At 43.2% G+C, this 22099-nt stretch overlaps 2 protein-coding genes across 6 annotated transcripts in view; both read right to left on the bottom strand.

Annotated features, from left to right (window-relative positions):
- Positions 1-22099, bottom strand: part of SFSWAP (splicing factor SWAP) — a 110838-nt gene that overhangs the window by 19235 nt on the left and 69504 nt on the right. For 3 of the 5 annotated variants that reach the window (XM_063144066.1, XM_063144067.1, XM_063144068.1), the window contains exons 14-16: positions 7786-8057; positions 3429-3584; positions 1821-1946 (exon numbers count right to left, since the gene is read on the bottom strand). In XM_063144066.1, coding sequence (XP_063000136.1) covers positions 1821-1946; positions 3429-3584; positions 7786-8057 — 554 coding nt within the window. The remainder of the gene's footprint in view (positions 1-1820; positions 1947-3428; positions 3585-7785; positions 8058-22099) is intronic. The other 2 variants (XM_063144071.1, XM_063144070.1) reach the window with 2 other exon arrangements.
- The window catches only part of PUS1 (pseudouridine synthase 1), a 364184-nt gene that overhangs the window by 332772 nt on the left and 9313 nt on the right, over positions 1-22099 (bottom strand). The gene's annotated exons all lie outside the window — the stretch shown is intronic.

Here is a 22099-nt window from a genome sequence, read left to right as displayed (position 1 = left end):
TCAATTTAAAAACAATTCTGGTTGTGCGGCAGAAATTCTCATACCGTTAGGAGACTGGAGTATAGGCTGGGATCAAGATTTCCGACACAATTCTTTACACAATAACATCCATTAGGGAAAGGCGCCATTGTCTTAAAACCAGTTTATGTTTGCCAGGAAGATGGAGCCTAAGAGAGACGGGCTGAATTCAATGTTGCCTTTGCCCTGAGAGCAAACACAATCGAAAGGAGGGAGTGTGAAGTAAACTCATACAGTGTGTTTGAAAACCCCTGGGATTGGGGCTGGTGGACTGACCGACAATATGATCCAGCCACAGTATCTCAATAATTTCAGTTATAAAAATACAGGAAGTTACTCCAAACACCTAATACTGTGCATATAACATCACTCTCTTGAACTCCTGGGTTAATTGAGAATTATCTCCATCTCCACCATTTCATATTTGCAATCGTTAACAGATTGGGATCCACACCCAGCAGCATGCCTTAAAAGGATGACATTAACAATAACACAGGAACATCAGAAGAGCCCTGCTGGATCAGACCAAGGGCCCATCTAGTCCAGCGGTCTGTTCACAAGCAGGACATGGTGCATCATCATCATCATCAACAACAATAATAATCACACCATTTTACCGAACTAAGAATGTTGATCCCAATACAGAAACCAGATTAAAGTCATGGAGAAATTAATCTGTGATTAGTAATCATGAGAACGTACTTCTGGAAGCCTTCAGGGAAAAACGAGGAAGAAAAGCTATGCTGTTAGCACACCTTAATTTCAGTGGGGTCTGCGGAGGGCAAAGGTCTCAAATGATTTGTCTGGAGTTTTTTTTTAATAAACAATATTATGATGTTTGAGACTATGGACCATTAAATATCAGCCACCACTTCCACCATAGTGCCAACTACAAAGTGTGTGTTATACAACAGGGCAGGGGTGGGCAAATTGAGGCCCTCCAGATGTTTTTGGCCTACAACCCCCATCATTCCTTACCGGTCAATAGGGCTGATGGGAGTTGTACGCTAAAACATCAGGACGGCCACAAGTTACCCACCCCTGAAATACCGGAAACACTTCTGCCATGGCAATTACCTATCCGTTCCTGCCTAGACAGCTCTTGAGATGAACTACACGACCATCAGTAGTAGTAGAAAGGACAGCTACTTTTAGACCATACACGGAGGGAGATGTTTCCGCTCAGAGCATTAGGAACAGAGGAAGCTGCCTTTGATGTACAATGCACGTTTTTTTTAACACTGAGCTACGGCCCTTCCTTTTCATTAATTGCAGAGACACAGAAGCCCACTGTGATATACACAGTACGACAAGCACAACTCATCACATAAAGCTAGCGATAATCACATGTGCATTCTAGCACAAGGGTATGTAAAGCAGCGATTTTTAAAATCTTGTTTTCATCCAAGGACAAAAACAAAAGACAAATGTTTCTGCTCAACTCTAGAAGTCGTGACCAAACACCGACACCACCCTATGTAGATATTTGTTCAAACATGCAGAGCGTGAGCACATATGCGGAACTGGAATTCGGTATTGCTCTTTAAAGAAAAGGTCCCACATTTTCGAAGATGAATTTTACATATCCAGCCTAAATTTCCTGTGGTGGTCCACCTGTCTCATTTAAAAAAAAATATTTTTTTGCATGTTAGTTATTTTGAATAACGGTGTAAGCCACCTTGGACATTTCTATATAGGGACATAGGGAGGAATGTTTTAAATAAACAAGGCCAATTGAGCCAGCGAAAACTCAAAGGTCCCCTCTGGAAATACAGAACCATTTCGCAAACGCAACTTCGTACCTGGAACGTGTGTGCCTCCGGCTCATTCCTGGACTATTGCTGACGCGATACGCTGTTGGGACGCTCCTCTCTTCTCTACGCCTTTCGGGTGTGTGTGCCCTTCTCCTTGGTGATCTCGAGCGAGACCTGAATAGGAGGATGGGGGGTGGGGAGAGGTGTTAATCTCAAGAAGGAAGCGATTGTCCTTAGCTTCATTACCTGATTTCAATGGATATTTGTTGTCTCCAAGACTCATTAAATAAAAGGTGAGTCTGTTACACCGCACATGCTTAAAAGAAAGATTAACGAACAAGACCCATTGTTCCCTGGAGGCACTGCCAGCTTCCTGAGGATTCCTTGACACACACAAATGTTTCACGTTCCAATTCTTTGGATTCCAAAGCAGCGTGCGTTTCAAGATCGTTTCACATATGGAGGAGGCGCTTTAAACGATAAAACACATGCTGCCAATTTGCCACGTTTCGGGGACTGGAGTCACCGCCTTCCAAATGGGCAATTCCAAATTGACGATTTTATTTTATAAGGTAAGCAGCACAATAGAAAAACGCTGTGTGGAGATGGAGGGTAGCGGCCGCTCGAGCCGGAGGATACAAGGAGAGAAGACAAATAACCCGAGCTAAATCATTCATTTGGACACTTAAGAGTCCCACAGGAAACTGACAACACCAAAAATCTGCTTGTGATGCTGCAGGAGGTGTTGAGTTTAGCCCAGACTTTCAACCTGCTAACGGGACCAACAGCCCAAGGGCCGGGATTGCATACACTAATAGTATATGTGTACCTTCCAGCACGGAGTACACAGAATACAGGAGCCCTTTTAGCCGGCTCCTTCATGCAGCTGTCTTGTTTTCTTTTAAGAATAGTATGGCCAATTCATTTTGGTTGCACTTTCAAGTTTATCCCTCTTGGATGCATTTGTGCCAGAGGCTTTACTTACTGTAAATCGAGCCTACTTCTAACCCCTGCTTCCGCGCTTGTCGACCCCAGAAAACTTTTCGCTAGAGGCCATTTTTCACACTTCCTTAAAAAACAAAAAAGGCAAATCTGGAATCGTGACGGCATCTAAAAAGCTGCGAAACATTAATACCAAAGCTAGGACGAACCGTTTCAGAGAGGAGAGTTCAAACTCCAGAGCCATACCAAAGTCGTGCGTTACCCCCCCGCCCCCCCTTGCTGCTTCTACTTTAGGGATATGCACTGTGGCTTTGATATGTTATATTATCTTGAATCTTTAGGCACGGGTGCAACTCCAAAGCAAACTTCAGCATCCTATAACAGTGACACAAATATACCCCCCTCCCTGCAAGGGACAACCTTATGAGCGCCGTGATTTTTCTGTTGACTTCTTTGGGTATAGTCCCACACTCCTGGCCTGAGCTATGAAAAAGGTGAGCTATCCTGAAATGAAAGGAAGGTGGGAAAATGTCCACCCACACGCACAAAAACCTGTTATGTACTGCATCGCCACGTGGCTGCAGCTTCCCCCGGAAATTAGATCTTTACCGGATCTAATACAGGAAGATGGAGATAATAATAATAATAATAATAATAGAAATAACACTATGGAAAAAATAAAGAGATTGAAGAAGTTGGAGGTCAGTCAGACACCTTGACGTTTTACCAGGATTTCCCTCTAAAGAGCTCCGGCAGTCAAATCTTTGCGTTGTCGAGGCTGCCTGAGAATTCCCGTACTCTGCTGCTGCTCCCATTGATGGGCTGCTCAGCCATGGCGCCATGTTCAATGTCCCTGTGGATTCTGGGAGTCTGTGATATGGAGGCACACACTTCACATTCAGATTTTTTTTTTTTAAAAAAGGGCTACTTTGGGAAGTTAATTGGGCCCACCGTTAAACAGCTGTGCCCCTTAACCACAGCTACATTTAAAGGAAGCATGCTTAGAACTGTTTTGGCCTACAAGAGTCCAGACAATAAGGAAAAGGAAAAGTATTAGCTTAAAATAATGAGTACTGTAACTATATAGATATATTCAAAAAAGCAGCTTCAACTATTTTGGGGTTCGTTTTTAATACGATTGTCTTAAACTGGGATGGGGCTGCTACGATTCGCTTTGAAATAGTAAAAGGCCCGCTTTTTAACATGATAAAGCTTGTGGATCATCAGCTGAGACCACATGTGATATTTGCAGGACTTCAATTCTATTAAACCACGTTAATACCCATCATGCTGCTAAGCAGGTTCTGTTTAAAGCTCCACTGTGTTGAAAGATTTGGCACGTCTGCCTTACATCATAAGGACTGGCATCTATGTGAAAAGCAGGTTGCTTCCAAGGGAAAAGAATGGATTTTGGAGCAATGCGGGGGGCACCCATTTTTGTCAATGCAACAAGAGAAAACCGTTTCGAGGCCTAGCCTAACTTGACTCTTTGAAATGGAAACCATCAGCATGTTACGTTTACCTATGCTGATCAGCTAATCTTAAAACCTAAATCCTTTAATGATGTCTTTCTCGGCTAATTACTATACACAGATCGTTAGCTGGGTAAACAGAGTAGGTGGCTTTGAAAGTAATCTATTAATGAAGTACATAAGGAAAGTGATTAATGCGAAGTGAAATTTCTGGCTCAAACTCAAATGCAAACTTGGAGTGTTACAGTCCACCCCACCCGTTTATATCTGGAGCAGCCCAATTTATATGTATTCTACATATCACCTACTCTGGATGAGACGGTATTGTAAATAGGACTTTCGGAATAGGCGGCTTGAGGATTTCAGTTGTAAAATCTAAATGCACAATCATTAAATCACCCACTGTGTAATCACTTTTTGAACCTCTTATCTCCCCTCCCTCTAATACGCAACACCCCTCCCACCCAACCAACTGACTTTGCAGAAAATGAAGAGGAATCACACACAGCCAATTAATGGGGTCCTTATTTGTATTTACTGATACTCAACTGTGAAATTTGAAACTCCTCAACTAGAACGCCAGACATTAAGCCCTCCTCCCATGACTGACGTTTTCGTGGCTACAAAATCGTTGCACTGTCAATCACCTCTTTATGTCAGTGTTTGTCACGAGGCTTTGATGCCTACTGGAGGGCCACAGGGAGTGGGGGCTGAGCTCAGATAAAAAAAGAGGGCTCCCAAATTTGTATTTTCCTCCGATATGTATGTAAAACAGCTTTTCCACTGGGACACGAGCCAATAGGAAGGGTTGGCAGGAGTCTAAGAAGTTGATAAAGAAAGCAACTGTGTAGGTGGCCACATCATCCCCCCCCCTCGCCCCCAGCACATGGCTACAATAATCAGAATGCGATTATTGGAATTTGCTTCTTGAAGGCGTAGGGATGCATATTCCTTTGACAAAGGAATTCACTTCTTTAAGATATTGCCATATAGAAATATATGCAGCCTGCTGTGTTTCATAGGCTGGGCCATATGTATGCTGTAATTCCGACTTGCAGCCCAGAAGCAATTTCATGATGAAGCGAACGTCTTTATGGGAAAAGATTATGACAGGCCCAGATCCCAACCACTCCTCCTCCTCTCAAGCTGGAAGGGTGTACGTATGTGCTGCATGAGACAATGCGGGCCTGGTTTGCAGTGTGGTGCTCTAGGAATCTGGTTATCTAGCAGGGGATCAAGAGCTCTTTTAGGGTCAGGCTTTCCCCCCCCTAATTTCACTGATAGCAGCTCCACAAGGGATTTGAATAGAAAATAATGTATTGGATTAGTCCAAAGACCATATCAAGAGATCACACATGGGAGTAGGTGATTTATCACCTGTCCTGTGCAAGTTCTTTGTGACCACCCAAACATTCTTCTGTCTGTGCTCATTTCCGACCCATTGGTCTACTTTGATCCTAGCGTCATACTTCTGCCTACAACTGTGAGGCCCAGAGCCTTTAAAAATTGCAGTGAAGGTGCTTGGAATTCCAGTTAAGAGCACTAAAATTTCCAAGGCGAAGCCGTATTTAGTCGGAGGGACTATATGCTGCTCAAAGCCCTCAAAACTTCTGTCACCGCTCCAGAATCTGTTTAGATATGGAGAGGTATATACATGCTGCAAATTAAAAAATACAATAAATAAACCCGTACATCAGCGTACCCCAAACTGGTGCCCTCCAGATGTTTTGGACTACAACTCCCAGCACTCCTGACTGTTGGCCATGCTGGCTGGGGCTGGTGGGAGTTGAAATCCAAAACATCTGGAGGGCACCCGTTAGGGCAGGGTGATGTACATGCTAATATAGGAACTTAGAATGCTGCCTTGTACCAGGTTGGATTGTTTGTCCGTTTAACCCAGCATTGTCCATTGACAGGCAGTGGGTCTCCAGCAGAGATTTTCCCCATCATCTGCTACCAAATCCTTTTAACTGAAAATGTCAAGTTCCAAATTTGGGACCTTCTGTATATGCTGTATCATTGAGCCATGATCCCTTCTTAACATAAACAAAACATATCAATGTTCCATTTCTTTCTACCTTGCTTAAGAACATAAGGAGTGCCCTGCTGGATCAGACCGAGGGTCCATCTAGTTCAGCACTCTGTTCACACAGTAGCAAACCAGCTGTCAACCAGGGAACCACAAGCAGGACACGGTGCAATAGCACCCTCCCACTCATATTCCCCAGCAACTGGTGCATACAAGCTTACTGCCTCGGATACTGGAGGCAGCACATAGCCATCCGGGCTAGTAGCCATGGATAGCCTTCTCCTCCAGGCATTTCTCTAACTCCCTTTTAAAGCCATCCAAATGGGTGGCCATCACTACATCTTGTGGTTGCGAATTCCACAATTCAACTTCTTCCACAATGAAGCTCAAGGTGATGCACATGAAGGTTTCCAGGTAGTTTCCCTCTGAGTACTTACCAGGCCCTTAACTGTTCCTTAGCTTATGCTAGATTGCTGCACTATGTGTCTTCTGGCAATTCTTAGGGGGGACATTTAGGGATCCCGTAGTAGAGAAGTCGTGCCATTATTAACAGGCACACACAAAGCCTTGCTGCGTTTGTTGTGCAAACAATGCCACTTATTCCCACACAGTGCACCTCATTCCCACACAGCATTTATTTTTGAGAACAAGACAGCCTCTGCTTTTGAAATTCTGGTCTGGCAACTCAATGCGGAGAACAGGAGAACCAGCCTGCCCCAAGAAGGGCTCTGGCTGTCATTTTGTGCAAGATTTGCACAGGGCCATTTATTCCACTACCGCTTTGCTTTCAAACACAGTCTTATTCCAAACTCTATTAATATTCAAGAGGTAAAGCAGACCTAATGGTTGTTTAAACAAATCAAGGTAAAGTTTTAATTTCAGTTCTTCTGTCATTCTTCCCCCTCCCTCTATTCTTAGCCAAATAAATGTGTGCCGCCTTCACAAACCCTTTATTAAAGTAAAAGCATGTGGAGTTGTACTGCTGGAAAATGAAAACAAAAACTGCCATTAAGACATGGCTATATTGTGCCCATTTTTTAAAACAACGACACGTTGACATAATTTAACATTTAGGATTTCCTAAGTGCTGACAGCACATTATTTCAATAATCTTTACAACAACCCTGTAAATTACAGTCTGCATAATACCCATATTACTGCTTGGCCAGGGGTTCAAACCAGCCCGAGTAAGAAGGAGTGCATAGTTAATTTATGGATGTAGCAACGGCTACCAATTTGGATGGCTTTAAAAGGGAGTTGGAGAAATGCCTGGAGGAGAAGGCTACCAATGGCTACTGGTCCTGATGGCTATGTGCTACCTCCAGTATCTGAGGCAGTAAGCCTGTGTGCACCAGTTGCTGGGGAACATGGGTGGGAGGGTACTGTTGCACCGTGTCCTGCCTTGTTGGTCCCCGGCCGATGGCTGGCTGGCCACTGTGTGAACAGAGTGCTGGACTAGATGGACCCTTGGTCTGATCCAGCAGGGCTCTTCTTATATTCTTAAGAGTTTCTGAGAAGGACGATGAGCAGAAAAGAGCATTTAATGATCGCATCCCGACACAAAACTCACCTGGAATGCCGGACAGTTCTATAGGCGGTGGGAAGCGAGTGTTTGGCTTTTGAATGCGATCGAGATCTGGACTTAGACGATGAGTGGTACTTGGAAGGAGGTGACCGAGATCTTGTCCTGGATCTTTTCTTGTGCTTCTTTTTCTTCTTTTCCTTCTCTTCCTCTCGGGGAAGATCTCTGCTTTTGCTGGAAGGCCTTTCGGGTATTTTTGCTTCCAAGGTTGGCAACGTCCTGATGCCCGTCAGCAGAGCACATGGCATGTTACTGACCGCCTGAAAGGAAGGCAGCCAGGTGTCAGTACTGGGTTCATACGGACAGAGAGTGTTAAAAATTACTCCTGAGAAGTCTGGGTTAAAAGCCCATTACTCCCCTCTGGAGTCACTTGATGGCTTTTAGCAAAGCATCAGTCTAGACCTCCCATCTAAAAAAGGGAACATGAATGACTGATTTATCTATAGACAATACAGTGTGCATATTTAAAGAATCGATTAGCAGAGGAAATCAGACCAAGATTTTTCTTCCTCAGTCTATCATGAAAGATGTTGTAGTCTCATATTCAATGAGTCAAGCTTAAGTCATCCTTAAGTCAACCTTAAACAATTTGGACCATCACATTGGGTGTGTTCAGAAGACACCTTAAACCCTGCTGCTTAAGTCTTTTGGTTAAGCAGCAAGGATGTAAGATGTCTTGTTTGGCTAAACTCTGCTCACCCATTAACCACAGTCAGACCGTCTGCAGCAGAGTTAGAGGCTCTAACCGTGGCTTAAAGTGTTGCTTGTGACAGCACAGCTTCCGGTTAGTGCTAAGCCCAGAGAACCATAGTTTTGCAACACAGAGAGCCTGAAGTGTTGTCTGAACAGGCCCAATGTTGTGACCGGTACTGAAAGGAGCTTTACCACTAGCACCGTATCCCATTACATTCCGCTTTCCATTTCTAACCCAAGAGATCCAAAAGTATCCAGATGGAAAGTTTAAATCATTGGACATCAACTGGAGCGTTGTTATCCACAAGTGGACCATATGCAGACCTAAGGAGGGTCATACCGGTGCTGCGATTGCTTCCTATGTTAAAAAGAGAAGGAGTATCTGCTGAATTTCTCTCTTCACAACTAAAGCAGCTCTGTTCTCTTTTGCGATTGGAACTTTACTCTTCTACTTTCTCTCTTTTTCTAACAAGGGACTCAAACACATCATCATTTATCTCCAGAAGCTGTCTAAGGCTTAGAAAGCTTGGACAATCTTGCTCAGAGCAAGAGCTGTCCCAATAAAAAGGAACCCTCTCTATTTTACATGCTGGTTTTGATGAGACACCTTCTCACATCCGGCAAGACACCAGATGACTTTCTAATTCTCGCAATCATGGCATAAATATTCAGCAGCAATTCTCTGGTCACATAACGGGTTTCATCTTCAGAAGCCCATGCCAATCTTTTTCCCAACTTCGGAATTAGGTTTCCAGACACCGCTCACATTCAGATGGGGGTATAAGCATAAAACCGAACTTGGGGCCCGTGTAAACTTTAGGACATTTGTCAACATTTGGTTTGCTAGGAAACAAATCAAACCTTGATTTCGACAGAAAAGTTAGTAGGATTAAGAGTTGGACTCACTTCATGACAGAAAAATAATGCACAGTTGATATATCTGTTGGAAAAATAAAGTATATATGCAGCTGCCTTATTCTGAGTCATTTTGTCCATCTAGCTCAGTATTGTCAACACGGACTGGCAGCAATGGCTCTCCGAGGTTTCAGATAAGGGTCTTTCTAGGCGCTGGACTTTGGATCTTTAGCATGCAAAATGTGTGCTTTACCACTAAGCTACAAACCCTTTCACTCTATCTCCGCACATACAGACAGCTAATGTTCAAGGAAACCAACAAGATCAGACTCAGACCTATTAATACTTCAGATCAGGACTGGTACAAAAACCACCCAAATGGTAGAATTTGTGCAGATATAAATATTCAATAGTTTCATGTCCCCTAACAGGAATGTTATCCAAGGGATTTAAACACAGTAGTCTGACCATAACTCTTTTGAAACGAGTAGCTTGATCTAAAGGCCATTTTCACACATCATGTCGCACTGAAACCTGGACCACTGCAAAGCGTAAACTCAAGAGTAGCACCCAGGTGTATCTGCATGATAACATGCACCTGTTGCATTCGCACTTCATATTTTTAGTTGTGCACTTAAAACAAAAAGGTTCTCTACTTCCCCCGAACTGTTGTCAATTAGACACAGCATAATATACCAACTGCTTTATATTAACATTGCTGGTCTGTGACCGTAATAAATGAAATGATGATGACAATATACCAAGAAATTTGCATTTTGCGCCTTGGTGTATTCAAGTGACACAGCGTTGCCCCGCTCAGGGGAAACACTCTGTCCCTCAGCTGCTCTTTAAAGGAAATGGAGAAATCTTGTGCATTCTGCTATGAGCTCTACTTTGCCAGTCTTATTTTTGTACTATTTGATATGGGAAGGTTTAGAATAACTTAAGAAAGCCAATCAGAAATGGCTCTCTGGTTTTATTCCCTTGCTCTTTGACTGCGATTAGGTCAAGGCAATTCAAGAAGTCAATTTCACATATGATAGAGACAGGGCTTTTTACAGCCATATTTTCTAAAAATCCACAGCAGTAAATTGCTCTATGGTCTTTTTGTTTCAAGGGCCATAAAGACTTTACGGCATTAATATGTGAATTAAATGCAACTAGACCCCATCACAGGATGTCTGATTTACAGGAGACTCCGAGCAAATAGAAGAAGTAAAAATGGCACAGAACTGCGAAGAGCTAGAAATTACAATTGAAAAGACTTGAAAAGAAGACATGATGTCGACAAAGGAAACGGAGAACGAAGACAGTCGCTTCAGAGCAGAATAATCATACAGATGCAACTATTATCTCCAGTAGACTGCTATAAATATTTTTATCTATTTTTAATATATATATTTGCATTTACTCTTAATACCTGTTCCAGGGCACGGTCTGAAGGCACAAGATACATCTACCTTACACATCATCATCATCATCAATAATTTATTTCTTACCCACCTCCCCCTTTGGATTGATAGTATAAAATACATGAAACTATGTATATATAACACTATTGATATTAACTTAAACGTTAGGATTCCCTTCCCCCTGTTCAAAAGATTCTTGACTATAGTTTCATTACAGATCTTCCAGATAACAAAAAAAATGCAATTTCCAGGGGTCAGTTCCGAGCTGCTGGCCTGCTCATGCAGTCCACACTTTCAGAATGGAAGAGAATGCGATATTCGCTAGAAGAGAAGTCCAATTTAGGCTGCTGGAGTGGCAAGACTATCTAAGGAAGCTTAAAGCGTATCTTGCTAGAAAAGGGCTGCAGGGCAGCTGGGGAGATGAATAATGTTTAAGATGTGGTGGCTATATGCCACCCCTTTCCTGCACACCTGTATCAAAACAGGTACTGCTAGAAATCACTGAGGTTGTTGGAGGGCATGCTGCTGGTGCTTCCACGTGGACCTGTGGCCCAATTAGAATCCATCAGGAGAAGAGCCTTTAGTGTAGTGGCCCCTTCTCTGCGGAACTCCCTGCCCCTGGAGGTCAGCCAGGCGCCAGCACTAGGCTGCTTCCGGCGCCTCCTGAAAAAAAGCCTTCCTCAACTGACCAGCCACTGTTTTTCTGGTTCCTTTGTTTTTAAATTGAACAATTTCAATTTGCTTTTTTAAAACCTTCTTTCTTTTACTGTTTATACCTATGTTCACCGCTCTGGAATCTGTGTAAGATAGTTGAGTGGCAATCAAAAACCTGTTGGTTGTTTTATTATGGTTTTCATTTTTGTGAACCGCCCAGAGAGCTTCGGCTATTGGGCGGTATAAAAATGTAATAAATGAATAAATACATAAAGGTATTGCAAATAAATAAATTTAATAAATAAATCTTGGACATGGGCGGACATTGGGTGATTGGCTGTGGTAAGCTACTCTTGTACAAAGTGCATTTTCATTCCGCTTATTTAGAAGATGGTACCTCCAGGGGTTTGTTTTGCGGGGGTGGGGGGGGAGGAGGGGAAAAAAAACTGTGAAGGATTCCCATCACATGGATCAGCCTCCACAGCCTGATGGGTCTTCAGATGTGTTGGACTTTAATGGTGAAATGACAGCAATTGCAGTCCAACGCAACTGGAGAGCACTATGTTAGGGAAAACTGACATGCAGTGTGTTACTTACATTAAAAGAAATGGCTATAATTAGTTTGTTGTTTTAAAACGTGGAAGAACTAGAAAGAGCAAGAAATAAAAGGCTTCTGGAAGATGGTAAACTGGTGCCTAGAATGCCAGGGACTAGCTTTAGAATTTGGAGAATCCATGAATGGGGAATCCTCTCCAAAGTCAATTACACAGAGATTGGGGAGCTGCCTGCCATTGGCCCCATTCAGAAGACACCTCAAACCATGGCTTTAACCACGGTGGTTAAGCGAGAAAGCCAGGCTGTGTTCAGAAGACACCTTAAACCATGGCTTTAACCACGGTGGTTAAGCGAGAAAGCCAGGCTGTGTTCAGAAGACACCTTAAACCATGGCTTTAACCACGGTGGTTAAGCGAGAAAGCCAGGTAGTGTTCAGAAGACACCTTAAACCACGGCTTTAACCACGGTGGTTAAGCGAGAAAGCCAGGCTGTGTTCAGAAGACACCTTAAACCATGGCTTTAACCACGGTGGTTAAGCGAGAAAGCCAGGCTGTGTTCAGAAGACACCTTAAACCATGGCTTTAACCACAGTGGTTAAGCGAGAAAGCCAGGCTGTGTTCAGAAGACACCTTAAACCATGGCTTTAACCACGGTGGTTAAGCGAGAAAGCCAGGCTGTGTTCAGAAGACACCTTAAACCATGACTTTAACCATGGTGAATAAGGCTTATTTACCATGGTTAAAGCCATAGTGTAAGGTGTCTTCTGAATGGGGCCTTTGTCTTAGAAGGCAACTTTTACGTTCAACAGACAAGCAAACATTTCTGTGGCATCTGAAAAAACCTGCTAACTGCCTTTGGATGTGAAAATTCCTAGGGATGTCAACAGAGGAACTTCAGAGCACATCTGCAATTTCAGCGACTCTCGCTGTGCCCTGGAATTACTTCAGGACTTTGCTGAAATTCCTCCCGCCGCTGTGCCTCCAGCTCTGCATGACCTCTAAAGTACAGGATCAATAAGAAATTGTGTTCTATAAAGCTGTAAGGGTGGGATGGTAATTGCTGGATGTATTGAACACTTCTAACTTTAGCTGCCTTTTAAGAGGTTATTTTAGTACATCGCTACATTAACGAAAAGTTCAAAGCGCAGTTGCAGAGAAGGGTTAAAAATCACAAATGCGCACGAACACACAAAAAGCCATCCCCATCTTATGAGCATTTAATGGACGCTCCATGTGCTTTGGCCAACGTTTAGCTTGCAGCTTGAATTGCTATTAATGTTATGCTTACAGCAAAGACCCGCTGTCAAGATCTTATTTATTTATTACATTTCTATACCGCCCCATAGCCGAAGCTCTCTGGGCAGTTTACGAAGGTTGAAAACAGTGAACATTGAAAACAAATATACAACAATTTAAAACCATCAAAAGCATAAAAGCAACAATATCCATTTAAAACAACCATTCTGGGGTCAGTTAAAAGCTCAGCATACGTTGTTAACTGCCTGGGAGAAAAGTCTTGACCTGGCGCTGAAAGGTTAACAATGTTAGTGCCAGGCAAGCCTCGACGGGGAGATCATTCCATAATTGGGGGGCCACCACTGAAAAGGCTCTCACGTCATAGCTTTTCAAAAGTCATTTCTAATATGGCACAGGCAGTGGCTTACTGTTCAAGTGGCGGTCAAGAATTCCATGGGGCATGCATACAGGCTGCATTCACACATAACGCTAAGCCATGTTATATGTTAACAATGGTTTGTTGCTTTAGCTATGAATTGCCATCCAGATGAGAAAACCAACCGTGGCTTGTTTTTCCTACTTCTGGTTAGTTTCTTTCCCACTCATTGTGCCGGCCTTCCGAGCAATTTCATTTCAGGCTGCGCTTGCCAACTGGACAGCAATGCAGACATGCCAGGGATAACCCATGGTTCTGGGTTCAGATATCAGGACAGGACACAGAGTGCACAACTAACAACAAACCACGGGTTCTCTTTCTGGGTTGCTCTTGGTGAACAAATCATGGATAAGTTGCAGGGATAGGTTCAGACACAACACCAATTCAGATTTCAAGACACCACATCATAGCTTAGTGTTGTGTGTGAACCAGGCCACAATCTTGGGTATACCTCTGAATCACAGCCTTTTGCCATCAGGCCAGGCTGTATTAACTAAGCAAATGATCACACTTAGTTTTCAAAGCCATGATGCATTTGGAATTCAGTAACTTTCTATGCATCTGGGTATTGTGAATATCCCTGTACAACAATTATTAAAAGGTGGAGAGAGAATACACTTTGAAAGTGAGCGGTTGTCTCAAAGATAGTGTGGTGTAGCGGCTAGCGTGTTGGACTGGGAGCCGGGAGATCTGGGTTCTAGTTCCCACTCGGCCATGGAAGCTCACTGGGTTATTTTGGGCCAGTCACAGCCTCTCAGCCCAACCTACCTCACAGGGTTGTTGTTGTGAAGATAAAATGGAGAGGAGGATTATGTATGCCACCTTGGATTCTTTGGAGGAAAAAAGGTGGGATAAAAATGTGATAAAATAAATAAAAATAAAACAAAGGTAAATGGATTCTATATTAAACTTGGGAGTCAAGTGTCACAGTGAATTATGCTTCAAGGAAAACGTTAGTGAAATCATTTTAAATATAAAAGTTATGCAATCTACATAAATTGTCTGAGTTATTACGGTCTTACATCCATGTGAAAGACAATGGCTGAGATCCAAAAAACTACTTTAGGAATGCCCAAGAGATTGCACATACTCAGTCATTTTTATTTTAGATTTCATGAATGCACACATGCTAGATCCCTGTGCCATGTGAAACACAAGTCCAAAGTCCCTCTGGGCATATAGAACGTTGTATTGTTCTTTGCATCCTAGCTAATGTTATATATGTTTTATTGTGAGGGTGGTGGTAGGCTATAATTAACAAACCAATCACAGTACATAATTTATTTTTTATAGTATAACCCATCACCATGGTAAAAGCTGTTTTAAGATGTCCTGACTGTTATTTTGATATTGTATTGGTTTTATGTGCTCTTTTAATTAATTTTAGGAATTTGATTTATATTGTATTGTTGTACTACTGTTGTTCCCTAACTTGATCCAAAGGGAGAGGTGGATAAAAATTATTATTATTATTATTATTATTATTATTATTATTATTGAAAAGCTATGTGAAACCAAGAGCATAAATACCTGATTATGAAATGATTAACTAAGACACGGTTTTTATTATTACATTTGAAGTAGTAGAATCAGTACTATATGCTGCAGAGTTCCTTCGGATACTGACATTGCAAGGAAAAAAGTCTTCTCTGGGGGAGGGAGGGGGGGGGAAAGAAAAAGAAACAAGGAAGAAGAAACCGGTCAAAGAGAACAGTCGTGAAAATGGAGTGAGATATTGGAAACTTGAAAGGGCAGAAGACCACAGAAATGAGAAGCAGAGATAAAGCAGCAGAGATATTCGATGTATGAAAGGAACAGAAAAATTGACCCCTATTCTGAGCGGCATTTTCTGAGGTTTCACAGCTGAATCTCAAGAAAGGCTAGGATAAAAATCAAAATGGGTCCCCAGTGCGGAGACATCTGCCAGGGGAGCAGAAAAGCTCTCATTAAAATGCCAAAACATTGGCTGGAGTGTAGATTGAATTGCACAAGAGACACGTCGGGGCAGAGAGAGGATTTAAAAAAAAAAAAAAAACTTCTGGGGAAGAAAAAAAAAGAGAAGAACAGGAGACGCAAAACACTTTTGCATTATTTCTTCCACCTGTGGATACCAGCCTGGATTAAACAGTTGGCTAGCAACAGAAATCTGTAGAAGTGTCTTGGAATGCAAAGCATCCCTCTGAAGGGTTCAATTTTAGTACAGCTCACAACTTGGTTGCCTTGCAAATATGTTTAATTTGATCTTCAGATACCAGCAGAGAAATTAGGACCTAGGGCAAATGGGAATTAAGGAAATGTACTATATGCTGAACTTCTAAAGGCAAGATGGAAAAGCCCTCTGCTTTCTAGAGAAACTGATGTCATAGAGTAGTGATATGAAAAAGCCACCCCACAAAGCAGAAACCAAGACCTACTGAACCCTGTGTTTCTCTCCCTACAGGGGAGAAAGACCCACACAAAATTTCATGGTACCAGAAAACAAGCACACAATGGCCCAGTGACAAGAGAAATTATTGCCAGAGTCAACGGAAATATATTTATGTAACTTCAGAAGACTGGAATCTTACAGATGTTCATTTTGCTTTTTTAAAAACCATAAATAGCTGAATGACAGCCAGTCCCGGTCTACACTGTGCTTGTAGAATGGAAGGCGTTGGTTGGAGATGGAAGGTTGAAACAGTTTATTGACCTTGGACAACCTACCCTTGTAGGAACACAGGGATCTATGTGCCTCAAAGCATCCCTAGCCCTTGAGCCAGCTGGCTCAGAAATATCCACACTGACTGGAAGCAGCTCTCCAGGTTTTAGTTTTTCCCAGTCATAAGAACATCAGAAGAGCCCTGCCAGATCAGACTGAGGGTCCATCTGGTCCAGCACTCTGTTCCCACAGTGGCCAACCAGCCATCGGCTATGGATGAACAAGCAGGACATGGTGCAACAGCACTCTCCCACCCATGTTCCCCAGCAACTGATGCATATAGGCTTACTGCATCTGATACTGGAGGTAGCACATAGCCATCAGGACTAGTAGCCATCGATAGCCTTCTCCTCCAGGAATTTAACCAACCCCCTTTTGAAGCCATCCAGATTGGTGGCCATCACGACATCTTGTGGTAGTGAATTCCGTAATTTAACTGTGTGCTGTGTGAAGAAGTACTTCCTTTTATTGGTCCTGGATCTCCCACCAATCAGCTTGGCAAATTGAACTGGGGCTTTTACATGCAAGGCACGTTTTGTTTTGTTTTGACCACTAAGAGACAGCCCTCCATTTGATGCGAAGCAAATTTCCTATTGGGGTCGGGGTGCAGAGACATAGAATCTCTCTCAAGAGCTCAGCCTTGAAAAACGTTGTAATTCTACCAACAATGCTAGCCTCGCTCCCCACCTTCTAAGCATGCCGGGAGCTTTCAGATTCAAGGGTGGGACTTACAGGCAAAGTCGAATCTCAACACTTTTTATGGCTGGTACCATAATAGAATCTTTCAACTTGTGCTTGAAGCAGGAATTTTCCCTATCCACACAACGGCTGATCTCTCTTTCCTAAATCTTTGTTAGCCTTTTTTGGTATTAACTTCAGAAAGGTTTTGGATTATGTGGGTCAGTAATAGCTAGGAAATAAAGCAGCCTGGAAAAAAAAAATACTGCTGTCTTCTTAAAGCAGTAGGTTCAGCTTCTAGTATATACATTTAAAAAAATGTTTAGCTTTATACCGGGCAGAGGCAGAAAAAGCCTGTTGATGACAAAAATGCAACTCCAGCAAAAACAAAAGCCTGACAATTTTGTGTCGGAAACAGAGTTTCAGGCGAGAAGTCCTTAAAATGTCAGAAACTAGAGCACAAAAACATTTTTATCAGCCGTGTCAGGGGAATCAATATTTTGTTTGAAGGCATAAAAATATTCGGCACAGTTCAAATGCAAACAATACTCGCTTTTCTTCAAGTAGTGCTTGATCACTGCAAAATCTGATAAGCAGCGTTCCATTTCTGCATCTTCACACACACACAGAGCGGTGACATGCATTTCTTTAGCACATCTGGCAAGTTTGGGGGAAGGTATAAAGCAAAGGGAAACACCATGTGCAGAAACCAGATGAAGCACAAGAAGAATGCCGACATTTTTGGGGGTACTACCAACCCTGACGTTTGAGAAGGAAGAAGGGGCAAGGCTTTTAAACTATACAGATAATCATCCACTCGGTTTGCTACAGCTTTCGTGAGATAAATTCCAACTGTTGCTTGGAACAGATCTTCTACTTATTGTTGCGTCGCTCACGTTAGAGCTTGCTTGGGTGGATGGAGATCGCTTTAAACAGGCTTGTTGAGCAGCTTTGAGCATGTGGAAAGCCAGAGAAGGATTATGTGCAGAACTGGACAGTTCTGAACGGCGCAAATCCGTGTTTGACGGAACTTGTGATGATCAGGTGCGTGTTGGCCACTATCCATGAATGGGTTGCACCAAGAGTGGGGAACCACTGGGTAACCACATTTAAAACCACCGGCCTACAGCCATACCACCCTGAATGCACCTGATCCTGTCTGATCTCAGAAGTTAAGTAGGGTTGGGCCTGGTTAGTACTTGGATTTTAAAATAAAACCTGTATGTGCAAGGTTTGTCTGTGTCAGCGCTTTCTTCTCTCACACCCCATCTTCAGGTGACATTGCACATTGATGCAAAGCAAGTTTCCTATTGGGGTGGGGAGACATAGAATCACTCTCAAGAGCTCAGCCTTGAAAAACGTCGTCACTCTGTCAACGATTGTCTCCTCGCTCCCCACCTTCTAAGCTTGGGGCAAGCTTCCAGATTCAAGAGTGGGACTCACATCTCCCCCACCCCACCCCCAAAGAAGTCCAAGAAAGAGCCCTTTATGGGTCCTGAATTTATTTAATTGTCTGGTTAAATTATTATTATTAGTTTTAATTTTCGTGAACCGCCTAGGGAGCTTCGGTTATCGGGCATTCTAAAAATACAATAAATAAATAAATAAATAAAGGCAAGGGGCAAAAGCAATCACGTTGATCTTTACCCACTTAACCCAAACTTGTCATTTTCCAATGCCAGATGGACAGAGAAGGCAAAGGGGGGAATAAGGTAAGACTGCAAGGGAATGAAGCTTTCATTACGTCTACGGCACCACACGTGGAAGGCTCAGTTGCTATTAGCAAGTTCTCCACCTCCCAGTGGCAGGAGCGGTTTTTAAAATATTTTTAACAATCGCTTTTGGTGGCACTGCGAAGTGCTATTGTGTGCGTGTGCAAAATTCTGCATGCATTCTGCTTTAATTAGATGCATTACTCATACCTCTACAACAACAGAAAGGGCTCTGAAACAACACCCAAAGGCATATACATCTGTGGTAGAAGCAACAGAGAGAAGTACAAAAAAATGTCGTCATGGTCAGGATGAAAGTCAGGAAGCTTAGAGGCGGAAAGAGGATTCTGCAGCTGCCACTGTCAAGTCCTCGAGCAGTAAAGATGGACTGAAAGCTCTCTTGTAGAGGTTAATGAAAAGCATACATTGTAGATAGGATAACATAAAGCAAGGAATTATTGGATTCTCTGATCTCTTTTGGAAAGTTCCAAGGCTGCCCCATACTTCAACTCCGAGAACTCTGAGCAAATGCGTTCCAAGAGGTATTTGAACCAAAAAGTCAGGGAATGGATCTCTCTCAAGCTCTTAGAGGAATTTATTTAATCAATCCTGCCCCTCTGAATGTCAATTATGCCCCCTTTATGAGGAATGCAGGCTTTGCTCCAATTCCTATTATGGGCAGAAACCATTTACTGCGCTCTGGTTATCGACCTACCTCGTTTGATATACGGTGAATAGAAGCTGCAAGCGAAAGCCTTAGACGGCAAGCCGGATAAGTGCTTACTAACATTTATAAACCTGTAGCAAATCAGGTTTATTATGACAGACCATTACTGTATTAGAAAATACAAGGCAAAAAGTTGACAATACAGAACCCATTCAAATTTGGAGGGTATAAATTTTACCATACTATAAAAAGAGCTATCCTGCTACTAATGTTGGCAACTTAAGACCTGTTGGGTTGAAAGGGGTCAAAATGCACGCAAGGCAAAACAGCTGCTTGGGGGCAAGATCTGGTCCTATAGCAGCAGTGTGCTTCAAAAAGCACAGAAGGACTAAAGGAAATGGGAGGCCTGGGATAAAAAGACACTAGCGGGCAGTAATGAGACCTCCATTATGAAGCAATATTGGTTGTATGGTAGGACAGCTTCTAAACAAGGTTCTGTGCTCAACATAACATCACTGTAGCAAGACTGAAGTTCTTGGTGTCTAAGAAGTGCCAAGCTGGACCAGACCGAGGGTCCATCTAGTCCATTCACACAGTGGCCAACCAGCTATCCACTGGGGACCAACAAAGCAGGACATGGTGCATTTTTATCCCGCCTCAAGGCGGCATACATAATCCTCCTCCTCTCCATCTTATCCTCCCAACAACAGCCCTGTGAGGTGGGTTGGGCTGAGAGTCTGTGACTGGCCCAAAGTCACCCAGTGGGTTTCCATGGCTGAGTGGAGACTAGAACCCGGATCTCCCGACCCCCAGTCCGACACTTTAGCCACTACACCACATTTTGCACAGTCCCAAAGTATAACTTAGATGCTGTAAGTTGCTCGCTGCTAGAAGCAAAAAGCTTGAAGGGAAAAAAAGAGAAATGACCTTTCCCTCTCTAGCAGTCATATAGTGCAAGGTGCGGTGTACACCTCTTATTCTGCAGTGGAGAGAGAACCACATTACTAACCCTGCCCTCAAAAACTCCCACTACCATAAAACCCATCCTTCTATACGCCTCCTCACTACCAGGAACTTCTATTTCATAGAATCATAGAATAGTTTGAAGCAAGTGAGGACTGTAGACAAGTAAGGCTGTCTGCTTTCAGCCTGCCACCCTCCCTTCTGCAAAGACATGTTTTGGAAGTATAACAAGCCTAGAATCATAGAATAGTAGAGTTGGAAGGGGCCTCTAAGGCCATCGAGTCCAACCCCCTGCTCCATGCAGGAATCCACCTTAAAGCATCTCTGACAGATGGTTGTCCAGCTGCCTCTTGAGTGCCTCTAGGTCATCGTTTCCATTGTCATACTACTCTAACAGCCAGGAAGTTTTTCCTGATATCCAGCTGGAATTTGGCTTCCTGTCACTGGAGCCCATTATTCCGTGTCCTGCACTCTGGGAGGACTGAGAAGAGATCCTGGCCCTCCTCTGTGTGACAACCTTCCAAGTATTTGAAGAGTGCTATCATGTACTATACTAGGACTATACTATCCCAGAACAGGGCTCAAACTAAAGCCACATCGCACATCACACACACAACTCGAAACGTCATTCCCAATATAACTATTTCACAACCTCAAATCCTAGGAGTGGCTCAACTCTGCATTGTCACCTCTGCCAGGACGAAGGGGTGGGGCTTTATCTCCATTTTCAAAGCCATTCCCACCTTTAAGAACAAGCTGGACTCAACGCCTTCATAACCATAGGTTCACTTAGGCCTTCATCAAGATGAGGCTCCATCTCTTGCAAGTCCTGAACTGGGTCAGATACATCAGGTGCCATCCGGCAAAAAGCAATGAAGCATCCGGAAAGATCAAACTGTCGGCACTGCTGAATTGATCGAGGAAAAAGCTCTCAAACTTCACGAAAATCAGTGGGGGGTAGTGGGGGAGGAGACTTTGAAATTCGTTGGTGGCTAATAATAGACCATTTACCACGTCATTCACATCAACCAATTTAATTACAAGTATTGTTGTTCGGGAGCAATTAAAGATATTCATTGTCTAACTTTAAATTTGCATTTCCATGTGCTCATTAATAACCATGAACAGTGCTATTAAAAAAACAAAAGCTATTAGGAAAGATTTAAAAACAAAGAAGTCTCATTTACATACAATTCCAGTTATTTTTAGCACAGGCATGGAACACTGCCGAAGCCTCGATTCATAGGAACTAAGAAAGTAGTTGAACACTTAAGGGCCTAATCTACACCAAGCAGGATGTTGCACTATGAAAGCGGTATATCTAAAAGGCAGGAGCCACACTTCTGCTTTATAGCGGTACTGAAGTGCACTGACAACTGTTGGGGCCCACTGACACACACCACATACCGCTTTCATAGTGCTATATCCTGCTTGGTGTAGTTTAGGCCAAGGAATTTGCAGAAGGGTTACTTGGCGTGTCTTTCAGCTGGGGAGAGGAGACCAGCCCCAGGTGAGCAGGCGCACAGAAGCGCTAAGCAGCCGGTTCACAGCAATGCTCGCCTCGCTAGAGCTCAGAATATCCCCTAGGGTGCATTCACTCTTTAAAAGGTAACCTCAGAGATGGGGGGAACAGTTTCTCTTGGGAGGCAAACCTTTCTTTCCTCTCTTCCCCATTGTCTCTCTTACTGAAAGGTCACAAGAAGAGGAAAAATGGCACCAGCGGAGCAGAGGTGGGCGGCTACTC

This window comes from Elgaria multicarinata, chromosome 18, assembly GCF_023053635.1.
Source record: "Elgaria multicarinata webbii isolate HBS135686 ecotype San Diego chromosome 18, rElgMul1.1.pri, whole genome shotgun sequence".
Lineage (NCBI taxonomy): Eukaryota > Metazoa > Chordata > Lepidosauria > Squamata > Anguidae > Elgaria > Elgaria multicarinata.
This window is presented reverse-complemented; position numbering and strand designations above follow the sequence as displayed.